General features: G+C 40.6%; 1 protein-coding gene across 9 annotated transcripts in view; it reads right to left on the bottom strand.

Annotated features, from left to right (window-relative positions):
- The window catches only part of LOC149254884 (myosin-11-like), a 483,587-nt gene that overhangs the window by 33,637 nt on the left and 436,994 nt on the right, over positions 1-12,956 (bottom strand). For all 9 annotated transcript variants that reach the window (XR_016267192.1, XR_016267193.1, XR_016267195.1 and 6 more), the window contains one exon: positions 840-983. Coding sequence is in view for 4 of the 9 variants with exons in the window: in XM_089460258.1 (XP_089316384.1) it covers positions 840-983 (144 nt within the window). In the remaining 5 variants the exon portion in view is untranslated. The remainder of the gene's footprint in view (positions 1-839; positions 984-12,956) is intronic.

Here is a 12,956-nt window from a genome sequence, read left to right as displayed (position 1 = left end):
AAGATAAAGTCTACTGTAAGAAAGTGAAGTATCATTAAATCCAAATTAAATGTTTATGTGAAAAATGCCACACAATAAAAGTTATGTCCCTAAACTTCAAAAGCTTACAGGTAAACAAATCTTGGAAAAGTTAACTGATGACAGAGAATGTTCTAGTACATCCCCGACAGCAATTAAAACTACTACTCACCCTACAAACCAAATTTTTCTCCATTTTCTCTGAAGAAAACGGATACACATTTTGAAACTGTCATCCAAACAGGTACTAAAACATCCCATGAAGCACAACCATGCAGACATATAAGCTACTCCTGAGATATAAATCTAACTATAGTAAGTGGCATATATCATTCATGAAAACTGTTGGTTCAATATCTTTATTAGCCATTTTTCTCTAGATTTTCACTTAATGAGCTGGATTGGCAGGTCACATCCAGTTGCCATAAACCCTACTAGTTCAGGTTTATTCCCTTCAAGCACTGACCAAAATCACAATTTTAGTTATCATGACAGAGATCTGACTAATCAAGTAAACTTCTGTTCACACCCAGTGTACATGATATTAACTCTATTTTCCATATTCTTTCTTTCAAACTTCTTAAGCCATTGCTTCAACTTTATTTCCACTTTACCAGGATCAGTTGTTCCATTGAAATATCGAAGTAGCTGCTTGATCCATGTGCAGTTCAAAAACGCATAGAAATGAATGTGGCTATCTAAGGGCAATCTTTAACAGCTTTGTCAACTTTGAATTTTGGACCCACACACACATGCAAACAAATGAAACTGCATATATGAGTAAGCACACATGCATGCAGAGAGAGAGAGAGAGTACTGACATGATTTGCACGAAGTTTACTCAATAAAGAGTTCAGGATTTTGATAATACTATGCCAATGACTGCTCAAAACTTGTTGGGTAGCTCCAATCATGTTTGGTGAACGCGATCCTTTACTCACACTTGCTCGTGACATTCTTGGTGCCTTTGTAACACAGATCCACAGTTAAAAAGCTATCATTCACACAGTTCAAAACAGTACAGATATAATTTTCCTTTTAAAGAACAGCAATTCAAGCAAAGTAATTGGCATTAAATTATGCCGTTGTCCAAAGCCCTCAGCAATCCCCAAGATTGGAAATGAAAATAAGCTGGACTAATATGAAGTAGATATAAATAAGTTACTAATCACTAGGCATGCATAACGATTTTAAACCTAGTAACTTATGCATTATAACAAACAACAAATCTTAGACATTTAAAATTTAAAAATTGAAGGTTAAGCTTCTTTCACGCAATAAGGCTACAAACAGGTAGTGCTGGAGCATTTGGGAATGATAGGAGCTGCAGTAAAAATGGTGTAGCAATTACTATTCAAAAAACTAGTGGGGAAAAATCTTATGAAATCTCATCATGACTTTGATGCACTAATGTAGATAATTAAAAATACTATAAAAAAAATAAAGAGATCCATAGCCTAACATCTAAATGAAACTGATCCAAAAAGGGATAAACTTCACTTGAGAAGGTGATGGGACAGTATTCATTGGAATCTCTACAAATATGTTAGCTACTAGATGCAACAGTCTAATCATGTATTATCATATTTTATTCATCTTCAATCCAGATAAGTCAAGGATACATATCTGGTTTAGATACATTACAGATTCATATATCATCCATCCTAGATATGCCCTCTATCCATTTGGGATGCAAATTCAATCCCATGATGAATCCAGAAAAATAGGAAAGAAAAACACTCTAAACATATAAGAGAATCCCAACTAAAAAATACAAACAAATATGTTCAGGAGGACCATTTGCCATCAGTAAAGAGAGAAACTAAAATGCTTTTAGCATATTGTTGCATTTTCTGAGAAGTTGTGGCAGGAGGATACCATAGCATTTATATCAGGATAATGAGTGTTTCTTTTGAGAGGTGTTACCTTTTGCTAAGATGTCTTGAGCAGAATCTCCTGAGCCAGGACACACACACTGGCTGCATCTTGCTGTATTATATCATAAATTTTCTAAAAATATTGGTATATCTGTATGTCACATATCTGGATTCTGTATAATAATAAGACTTTCAGAAAACTCAACTCTAAGTTCAGAAATATGTTAAGCTACATCATGAGAAATACGGAAACACAGTTGCATGATAAGAAATATGGAAACACATTATGTTCACCAAAAAGACTGCTGAATGTTTTAAAACAATCAACAAAACTGGTTGAGAATAAATAATAAACATGTCCTCTTATTTCCAGTCTCCATGTGGGAGTGACGTTTGCATTAGCTCAAAAGAACTTTGGCACTTCTTCGAATTCTTTCCACATGATGAAGCTTTCCTGATAAGTGTAGTCCAAGTCATGCAGGAGATTATAATGTACATGTGAAAATTTCAAGTCTGAAATCCTATTGCAGCAACTGGAAATTATTCTTCTAATTGTTAATTCTTCGTCCTCTTTCTCTTGCAGATCGACCTTGTTAAGTGTATGCTCCAAATGAGTCTGCCCCACGAAAATCCTCCCAACGCTGCCTCTTGGCCTTGTGTCAGCTCTGCTAGCCTCTGCGTCACCCACGCTGGCCTCTTCTGGCTCTGCGCAGCTCCCAGCTGCCTCTGTGTAGCACCTAGCTGCCTCTGCGTCAACCACTCTAGGCTCTGCGCTGTCTCTCTGGTACTAACTTTGCCTCTCTGCAATGTATTCACTGCCCCTCGCTGCTGCTCACTGATTCACTTTTGCTTAGCAACCCTGCTCTAGCAAAATGAATCACTAATCACTCTGGTGTATTCTCTAACTGACCCTCAAGCCTCCTCTTATACTTTTCTCATTGGTCCATCAATGGCTGAGATTAAATCTCTAATCAATGGATAAGATTAGATTTGGCTTGATCCATGACTTTTGGAACCTTCTAACCCAGTTTTATATTAATACCCATTAATGTTTTATTTTTCCTAAGTTTAGACTTAGGAATTCCATTAAAAACATTAATTACTTTAATATCTCCCAAACCGTTTAGAATCTCCCAAAACCATTTCTGGGTCTTGGAGATCTCATGTGCTTTAGCCTCTCCACCAATTTTCATGGCTAGAGGACATCCGATGCTACCCCAAATCAACACGATTCTGTTTGAAACTGCAAACCAGATTTGGATTTCATGGCTAGAACTTTGCCAAGACAACGACTCCCTCTATCTTGGTTCTGTCCTGTTAGGTATTGTTTTGCTTCGACAACAACAACACCCCACCAACTTCCTAATCCACAATCTGTCCACAGCTCCCTAGGCCCCAACAACTGAAGAAACTGAGCCTCTCAGCTCTGTGCAATCCTGGCAAGGCTGAATCACTCCTCTGGCCAACTGCATCAAGCCTACTTGACTAAGTAGGATGACGTGGCTCTTCGTGAGCCTCTTCTGCCTCTCTCTGCCTCTACACTGGCCCTCTCTCTGGCTCAAAATGATGATGCAGGCCCTCTACGTCACTCCTTCTCTGTTGCCTTCTGCTAAGGAACAACTCTGTCTGTCGGGACAACTGTTTCTGTTGCACATTTTCTGATTTCTGCTGGTGCCTTCAGTTCTCCTGTGATTTGCAATACTCTAATACCATGTTGAAAATTCTAACTCTGACACTTCAGAAATTCCTACTGCACTATCTGGTTTAGTTCACCTACTTGTTTATTCCTTAACAAGTTATTTAACCATATAAATATTGAAAATAAACACAAATGCAGTCTCAACTCATATAGAAATCATCAACTGAAATAATAGACAAACACACAAGGGACACCGTTATTTTTGGACGATCGTCCCTGGAAAAACCCAACTTGGGAAAACCGGTGCAACAATTCTGAGGGTTTTATTATTAAGCAACTTTCTTGAGTACAACTAGGGTGCCAAACTGGCTCACCCAACAGAGATATCTACACAACAGCAATACCTCTTCTCAGAAGTAGATATTCAGCTTCTCAGCATTAGTCCGCCCCACGAAAATCCTTCCAGTACTTCTCCAAGGCTCTTTGCCAACCCTGCTAGCCTCTGCGTAGCTCTGCAACCTTCTCCGTTGTTGAGAAATTAAGGGAAATATAATTAATCTATTTCTCTTTACTTTGATAACTTCTTGAGTTATTAATTTCCTTCAGATTTGATTGATATTATTATTACCATGAAGTGTTATCATCAACTAGCTATCAAAACAAGAAAATCAACCATGCACAAGTACACAAGATATTGTTACCATGCCAGGGCAAAAACCTCTCCAAAATTGAGAGGAAAAACTCTTTCTTATAGAATCTTTATTGAGAAGTTACATGATCCAAGCCTACCTGACTACGTAGGATGACGTGGCTCTTCGTGAGCCTCTTTTGCCTCTCTCTGCCTCTACGCTGGCCCTCTCTCTGGCTCGAAATGATGACGCAGACCCTCTACGTCACTCCTTCTATGCTGCCTTTTGCTAAGGAACAACTCTGTTTGTCAGGACAACTGTTTCTGTTGCACATTTTCTAATTTCTGCTGGTGCCTTCGATTCTCCTATGATCTGCAACGCTCTGATACCATGTTGAAATTTCTAACTTTGACACATCAGAAATTCCTACTGCACTATCTGGTTTAGTTCACCTAATTGTTTATTCCTTAACAAGTTATTTAACCATATACATATTGAAAATAAACACAAATGCAGTGTCAACTCATATACAAATCATCAACTGAAATAATAGACAAACACACAAGGGACACCGTTATTTTTGGACGATCGTCCCTTGAAAAACCCAACTTGGGAAAACCGGTGCAACAATTCTGAGGGTTTTATTATTAAGCGACTTTCTTGAGTACAACTAGGGTGCCAAACTGGCTCACCCAACAAAGATATCTGCACAACAGCAATACCTCTTCTCGGAAGTAGATGTTCAGCTTCTCAACATTAGTCTGCCCCACGAAAATCCTTCCGGTACTTCTCCAAGGCTCTCTGTCAACCCTGCTAGCCTCTGCGTAGCTTTGGAACCTTTTGCGTTGTTGAGAAATTAAGGGAAATACAATTAATCTATTTCTCTTTACTTTGATAACTTCTTGTGTTATTAATTTCCTTCAGATTTGATTGATATTATTATTACCATGAAGTGTTATCATCAACTAGCTATCAAAACAAGAAAATCAACCATGCACAAGTACACAAGATATTGTTACCATGCCAGGGCAAAAACCTCTCCAAAACTTGAGAGGAAAAACCCTTGAACTCTTTCTTATAGAATCTTTATTGAGAAGTTACATGATCCAAACTTGACTCCGAAATGCCTTCAACATCAAATGACAATACCTCAGAATGTGTACCCAATCACATTGTTCAGTTCTGTAGTTGAATGATTATGACGGTCTGCACCAAAACAATTTGGATGGGCTCTCCTAGCCTTGATCTATCCTCGCTCCACATGTAGATGTCTTATAAGTTGTCACAGTTATGAATAGAGTTGGTTTACAAAGCTTCCACAAGGTAATAAGGTTGACTGTCACCACAGCGAAGGGAGAAGCCCTAGATTTCAGAGCGTATGCATATACGTGGATGGAGTTAGGGCTCTTCTAGCCCTACGATACCCTCACACTATCCAACCGCAGTCTTCTCCTTTCGTTTGAGGTCAAGACTTCCCTTCAAACCCTTCACGCAATCACGAAATGCAATACCCTAACCCTGATCCGGATGCCGAGATGAAGAGCAGGCTCAATGGTAACTTGCATGAGGGGACAAACTTCCTCATGTGCTGCGGCTATCTTCTTTCTTCGACCTTAATGTTACTTCACTTCTTCATGAGAGACATGAATCAAATTTCTATTTGGAGGAGCCACACGTAGCCTATATATAGGCTTTCCCTCTCATCCATTGGGCCGACGTGAACTTAGATTAGGCCGACATAACCTTTGATCCATTAGCTGAGTCGACGTGGTTTCATAGCCTTCCTTTGAGCGGTTTCTTGAGTAAAACTATGGGTACACATTTGAGTATTTCTTTGATGATCTAGAAGGACTTACATTCATTACATTTACAAAAATAATACATGATTGTCTTTACTTTTACATGACTTATCTTGGGCTCTTTAATTAGAGAAAAACTACATTAATGCAAAAATAATGAAGACCGAACCTAGTTACACTACTTTCAACACTCCCTCTTAACTAGGGAGGTATTCATTCATACATGGTACATGGACATTCTCAATATAAGAGTTCTCATAAGCAAAGAGTCCGATTAGTTATCCATCTGTTATTGCATAATTTCAACCAACATTGTTTCCATATAGCAAGGCCTTGACTAACCGCTCTATCTCTCAAGAATAGATTAGAGCACAATGTTGGCAAGACCAATGACTTATAGACAAACTCGTCATTGTCTCTCTTAGGGTCATACCCACCCGGGTGTTCTCCGAGTATGCCCTACTAGGACTATTCTCATCTTGGGTTCCCAACCCTCAAGAATATCGGTCCTCTTGCCCACTCTTGTCTTGGATGCCCTACCACATCCTCAAAGAGTGTCGAATGCCAGATGATTACACAATCCTCCATTCTTTCTTCCAAACTGAAGACAAGAATGTCGTGTCTAACTCTCCCTCTTAACCAGGGACGAGTTCCAAGTTTCTCTTCACTCAGAAACTTGCTCGAGTTCCTTTACTCATAGGAACCTCCCAGAGCTCCCTCTTACCCAGGGACTCTATCATCAGTACTTTATAGGGTCTTCTAGTTGACTGATGATCCAAGACTTTGATGTCATCAATTTCTTCATATGTAGGGTTCAGCCATCCATCACTTTCCTCCATCATGTCATCTTGGAAAGTATCCTCCTTGGCTTTACATCTGGGGCTTCCTTCATAGGGCCATCTATCTTCACCTTTCCTTCAACGGTGATTGTTCTAGATCACGAGGTACATAGTTGTGACATCCTTCACAACTCTTCTTACCATGGCCCTGCACACATACCCAGACTTTTCCAAGAGGTCAGACACCAAAAACAAATCACATATTACCTTTTGGTGATGGCCTTTTTCCAGTGACATCTTCTTGTAGGTATCAACATCCTGCATACATGTTGACACATCTCCCAACGATATCTGTTGTCAAGGGTCTTCATCTTTTCAGACTTCCATCAAAGTCTTCACATCTTTCTGGGAGATTTCCTGGTCAAGTCTTCCTGATCCTCTAGATGTTGATTGCCTTCAAAATATCGTTGTCAAGGGTCTTCATCTTTTCAGACTTCCATCAGAGTCTTCACATATTTCTAGAAGAATTCCTGGTCAAGTCTTCCTGATCCTCTAGATGTTGATTGCCTTCATCATGGTTGCATGATTTCATCCATCCTCACATCTTCCATCCCAGGAGCTTTCAATCAAAGTTCTTCAATCATAGTCAACCACCTCATACTTCATATGAGGATATTATGTTGATTTCATCTAATGTGACTTATGTCCCTCTGCATCCTTTCAGAGGAGGAGATCATTTTTCCTTTTGATCATGCTTGATCTATGTTACTTGCAACCATATAACATGATATTACAATATTAAATATAAACACAAGCATACACACCTTGTTTTACCTTTGCTACTTCCAACAACTTCCTTGATTGAAAAGATCTTCAATCCCCTGATCTGCTTCATTTCTCATGTCATCGGATCATCATCTCATGAATTCCAAAAGTTTGGATTTCTTGATGAAACACTTGCTGCCTTTCTTGACTAGGGGATCCTCCGTTGAGGTTTCCATCAGAGAGTCCTCAAGATATTGTATATCCCCATCTGGCAAATCCTTGCTGTCTTTGATGACTTCTTCCTTTAATGAGATTCCCAAGAGCTATGTCCTCTAGCATTTCAATTACATCACTACTACACCATGACTGCAATCATCCTTGTTTCTTCTTCCGCGAGATCATCATTGTTGTACCTTTATAGCAACGAGGTTTTTATGATAACTACAACGAGATAGGGATCAAAACCTTGCCTTCATCATGGCCGAGATCATGCCCATGACCTTGTCTTCATAGAAGAACAAGATCCTGACTGCTATTTTATTGTCACATATTTACTAAGAACTTTACTGTTCTTTTACAAAGATCATCTCCGCGCTTTTACCGAAACCATAACTATAACACTGAGACCTCGAAACACTTGTTGCCTTTCCTGACTAGGGGATCCTCTGTTGAGGTTTCCATCAGAGAGTCCTCAAGATATTGTATATCCCCATCTGGCAAATCCTTACTTTGTCTTTGATGACTTCTTCCTTTCCTTTAATGAGATTCCCAAGAGCTATGTCCTCTAGCATTTCAATTAGGTCACTACTGCACCATGACTGCAATCATCCTTGTTGCTTCTTCAGCAAGATCATCATTTTTGTACCTTTATAGCAACGAGGTTTTTATGATAACTACACCGAGATAGGGATCAGGACCTTGCCTTCATCATGGCCGAGATCATGCCCATGACCTTGTCTTCATAGAAGAACAAGATCATGACTGCTATTTTATTGTCACATCTTCACTAAGAACTTTACTGTTCTTTTACTAAGATCATCTCTGCGCTTTTACTGAAACCATAACTATAACACTGAGATCTCGATATATTAAGACAGCGGTATCAAGATCTTCTCATAATCAATGCTGAGACCGAGATCATGATTTCGTTCAGGTGGTATGACTTGTTTATTACCAATATATCGAGACAGAGTATGATGTGAATGCATTACTGTGGGATCACAGTTTTTCCGAGACATAAATATGAAGACAGAGAGTGTGTACCTTCCTTGCACCGAGATCTTTACTGTTGCTTCTTCATTACGTCAACGAGGTCTGTTGAGATCTTCACTGTTACAATCACCATGATGATTGATTCATCATCACTGTACACTAGCTGAGCTTTTCATCACATTAATTGTGAGCATGCCGAGAGTATATTGTGATTATAATAGTGAGATCTTATTCCGATATCACTGATATCTTTGTTACTGCTGCCATCATTGCTGCACCATGACTGTCCCTTTGAAATTACCACAGAAGTGATCTCTACATCTTCAACGAGATCATGATTTTACAAGAACTAGATCATGACTTTGTCACTGATCATTCATGTCACAGCTCCTTCTATTATGTCGAGAATGTGGCTATCACTGTCATTACTACAGCAGCACTTAATACTGCTTGAAACCCTTGTCACTGCTTCTCATTGTGCCCAGACTTCCGAAGTTCTCTTTCAACATAATTATGTAAGATATGTGTGTCGAGACTGAGGTTGCACCTTTAGGATCATAGTGATCTTCCATCCGAGACAGAGAGAACAATAAGGGTTTCAAAGTCCTCATGCTTATGAAACAGATCCACCGAGAGTGTGATCTTATCTTTCCATCTAGGTCGAGACAGTGATAGTTACTGCTTCTCATTATGCTAAGATTATTATGCTCCTTTGCTGTCATGAATCCGAGGCTGATCAACTGTGTCACTGTTGATACTGCGGCTCATCAAGACTGTGGTACTATCCAAGACTTCTTATGCCGAGATTATCCATCCATCTGAAGTTCTATCTGCTCCTCTTTGTGTCCGAGATGTAGCTTGCCTTTCTACTCTTTCTAGCAATCCGAGACCTAGTCTGTCTGCCCTTAAACCCATCTGAGGTGCAGACAGACCCTTGATCTCTTGCCCTAAGGTGATGTGGATCTGCTTCTTCTGTTCTCATGCGAAGTTTCAGAGAAAGAACCCGAGATTTGTCTCTTCTTATTTGCGGAGACCTGCACCCATCTACACATGAAGTTTCAGAGAGAAATGCGAAACTGATCTAATGCTTGCCAACTTCTTCGTGAGGGAGGTGATCTTCTTCATGCCCTTAGTGGAACTTGCGCTCTGATACCATGTTGAGAAATTAAGGGCAATACAATTAATCTATTTCTCTATACTTTGATAATTGCTTAAGATATTATTTTTCTTCAAATTTGATATTATTATTATTTTAACCATGAAGTGTTATCATCAATCAGCTATCAAAACAAGAAAATCAACCATGCAGAAGTACACAAGATATTGGCACCATGCCAGGGCAAAAACCTCTCCAAAACTTGAGAGGAAAAACCCTTGAACTCTTTCTTACAGAATCTTTATTGAGAAGTTACATGACCCAAACTTGACTCCGAAATGCCTTCAACATCAAATGACAATACCTTAGAATGTGTACCCTGTTAGCGCTTGAAATTTCACCTCAGGCTGAGAAGGCAAATCTCAAAGCTACATCAAACCATTTCACCTCGTAGCTAGCCCTACGGGGTATGAGAAGGCTCTCTCCGGTCTATCTCGGTAAATTTTCAATGGGATGAGATGACCAATCAAAGGTAACACTGATATTAGGCTAGTAAACTGATTAAAAGGTGGACTTGGGGTTTTTTGGGTTTTTTTTTTTTTTGGTGGCAATTGGAGGGAGTGCAATTCAGGGTGCGGGGATTGAGCTCAGGTTTTGCAGGTGGGTCTTTGGGGCAAGGTAGGAGTTTGTGCTGATGCCTTTAGCTGAGATGGATGATCAAGGAAGAAAAAAGAGAAGCTAAAGAGGGCAAACAATGACTTTGAATCCTCTCTAGACAGTGGAAAACATAAACATTAAACAAATTTGAAAGCTGAGCATGGCAAGCATGAATTCAAACTTTATCACTTCATTTGTTTAATAAGCTGCGGTAAAGAAAGAGATGGAACACATAAATACACTTACAATTACAATAAGAGAACACACCATCAACACAAGAGTCCACAAGAACCCCAATGATGTCTGCAAAACCCTGGGCTTCCTTTTCCTCAAATTGCAGAGATACAAGTAAAATATACAATAGGAGCTTCTCCCTCAAGAGTCCAACCATGAAAATGAGCAAGAGAAGGCATAATATAGATGATCTAACTCCTTTCCCCACCTCTAGGGGTCGAGCTCAGCTTCCTAGGAGCTGTTTCAACTAATTCTAAACTGAGCACTAGATAATAGGCAGTCAAAACAACTTGCCTCTAAAACTTAGGAAACCTATCCATGCATTAAATTTTTACCATTTACATTCAAGAATCTTCTAGAAGTGATCAAGGAGAGTAAAAGCATCATAGAGCCATGAAAATTACACAAAAATCCATCATTTACATGCCCAAAACATTAAACCAAGTGAAAATAGTGTTTTTCTGGCCAAACTGGTCAAAACAGGTAAAATTCCCTGACGGGTCGCGCACATTGAGAGGCCTGTTTGGGGGCCTTCCCGGTGTCCAAATCAGGTGCAAGATAGCTCGTTGGAAAGGTCTGCGAGTCTACTTTCTAACCCCACCGGAATTTTTGAATTTGGAGTTGATTTGACCCCTCAAAACTCAATTCTCCCAAGACAGCTTTCTACAACTCAAAATAGGGGCAGAAAGTCAAAATTTGCATGTGTTTTGACCTTTTGGAGGCCCAAATCTCCATAAAAACTGAAGTCCATCCACAGGTAGGTGTAACTTTGCATGACAATTCCAAAAATGCTGAGTTTTCCCCGTTCTGAGTTGCCCCCATGTAGGGTCGCGCGCGGGGTGAGACCCGTTAAAAGGCCAAAACCTGTCAATTTCCCAAAAATGCCAAAAATGCCTCAAAACTTTCAAAATTTCTTGTGCTAGCTGCTATGAAGAGGCTAATGAGTATCATGGTGAGTGAGAGAAGCCTCGGCCAAGATACGGAGTGGATTGGTCTTCTTCTTCCTCTTGCGGGCCTCGGACAACCTTCTTTGGAACATTTTCATCTTCGCCTTGCAAACATGCATCCTCGCCCAATAATGATCCTTCATGTTCCTTAGCAGCCTCTTGTCCTGGTTGGCCTTCTCCAACAGCCTCTCCAAGCGAGCATTCTCCTGAATGAGCAAAGACTCCCGGTCAGCAAGCAATGGGTCATCGGGCCTCCTACAGTTCAAAGTTCGATCACTGCGGATCCTCCATAGCTCATCAAGTTCTTTTTCCTCTTCTAATTGTTTGTTGCGCTGCTCCAGATCAGTGATGGTCCATTGAGCCATTTGGAGCTTTTGCTGCAACACGAGGTTCCCCTCCTCTCTCTGTCTAATAATCTCATAAAAATCTGAAGAAGGAGAGCGGGCATCAAGGTCAATGAAATCATCATGTGTATCACCGGCTCTCTCATCCTCAACCATGGGCTGCTTGCCCTCCCGCACTGCCTCTGCTGATGAAGAATGCGAGGCCCCTTCCACCTGGTGTGGAGATAACACTCGCTGCCCTGAAGATGATGACGAGACCCCTTCCACCTGCTGTGGAGAAAGTACTCGTCGAGCTGCTGCAAACAAGGCCCTGTGGCCTCTCTGGTAGGTGACCTGAGGTGAGGAAGCAACATGTCTCGGAACAGTGATCTCGGGCTGGTGAGATGGACCTCCCTCCTCATAAATGACCTCTGGCTCCGGCTGTGGCTGTGGTGGCGCTGTGAAGAACTCATGGGAGATGAACTCTTCCCATGGAATGCCCTGCTGACTCAACTGATGGGAAACAATGAGCTGGATGAGACCATAGTGACATAAACTCCTAAACTGCTGGGCTGGGGTCTTCCTTTGTAACATAGGCACCATTCTCTGAATATTCTGGAAGAAGAAAACCGGGATGTTCATCATCCTCACTCGGGTAAAGTGCATCAACAAGCGGATGTGATAAGAGTACACCTGTGAAAACCTGCCCTCACATGTAAAGTAATGCATGATGAGTTTCAAGATCGGAGCATACTCCCTCCGGAGAAATCTGAAAGGAAAGACCCCCGACAAGTGTCTCATGAAGGCTGGCATGACATATGGCTCAAAATGAACAAAATCCAACACTTTGCTCTTGGGCCACACCTCACCCACATTTGGTATCCCGGTAGCCTCTGAAATCACTTCCGGAGACAACACAAAGTTCACTCCTGCCAGAGTGACCTGCCCATCATGAAGGTGCAAAACAAATAAGCGGGCCAA

The sequence above is a fragment of the Pinus tabuliformis genome, chromosome 7 (assembly GCF_031772625.1).
Source record: "Pinus tabuliformis cultivar Carrire ecotype Pingquan chromosome 7, CPIR1, whole genome shotgun sequence".
NCBI classification, from domain to species: Eukaryota; Viridiplantae; Streptophyta; class Pinopsida; order Pinales; family Pinaceae; genus Pinus; species Pinus tabuliformis.
Note: the sequence above shows the minus strand (reverse complement) of the source record. Positions and strands in the feature narration are given on the sequence as shown.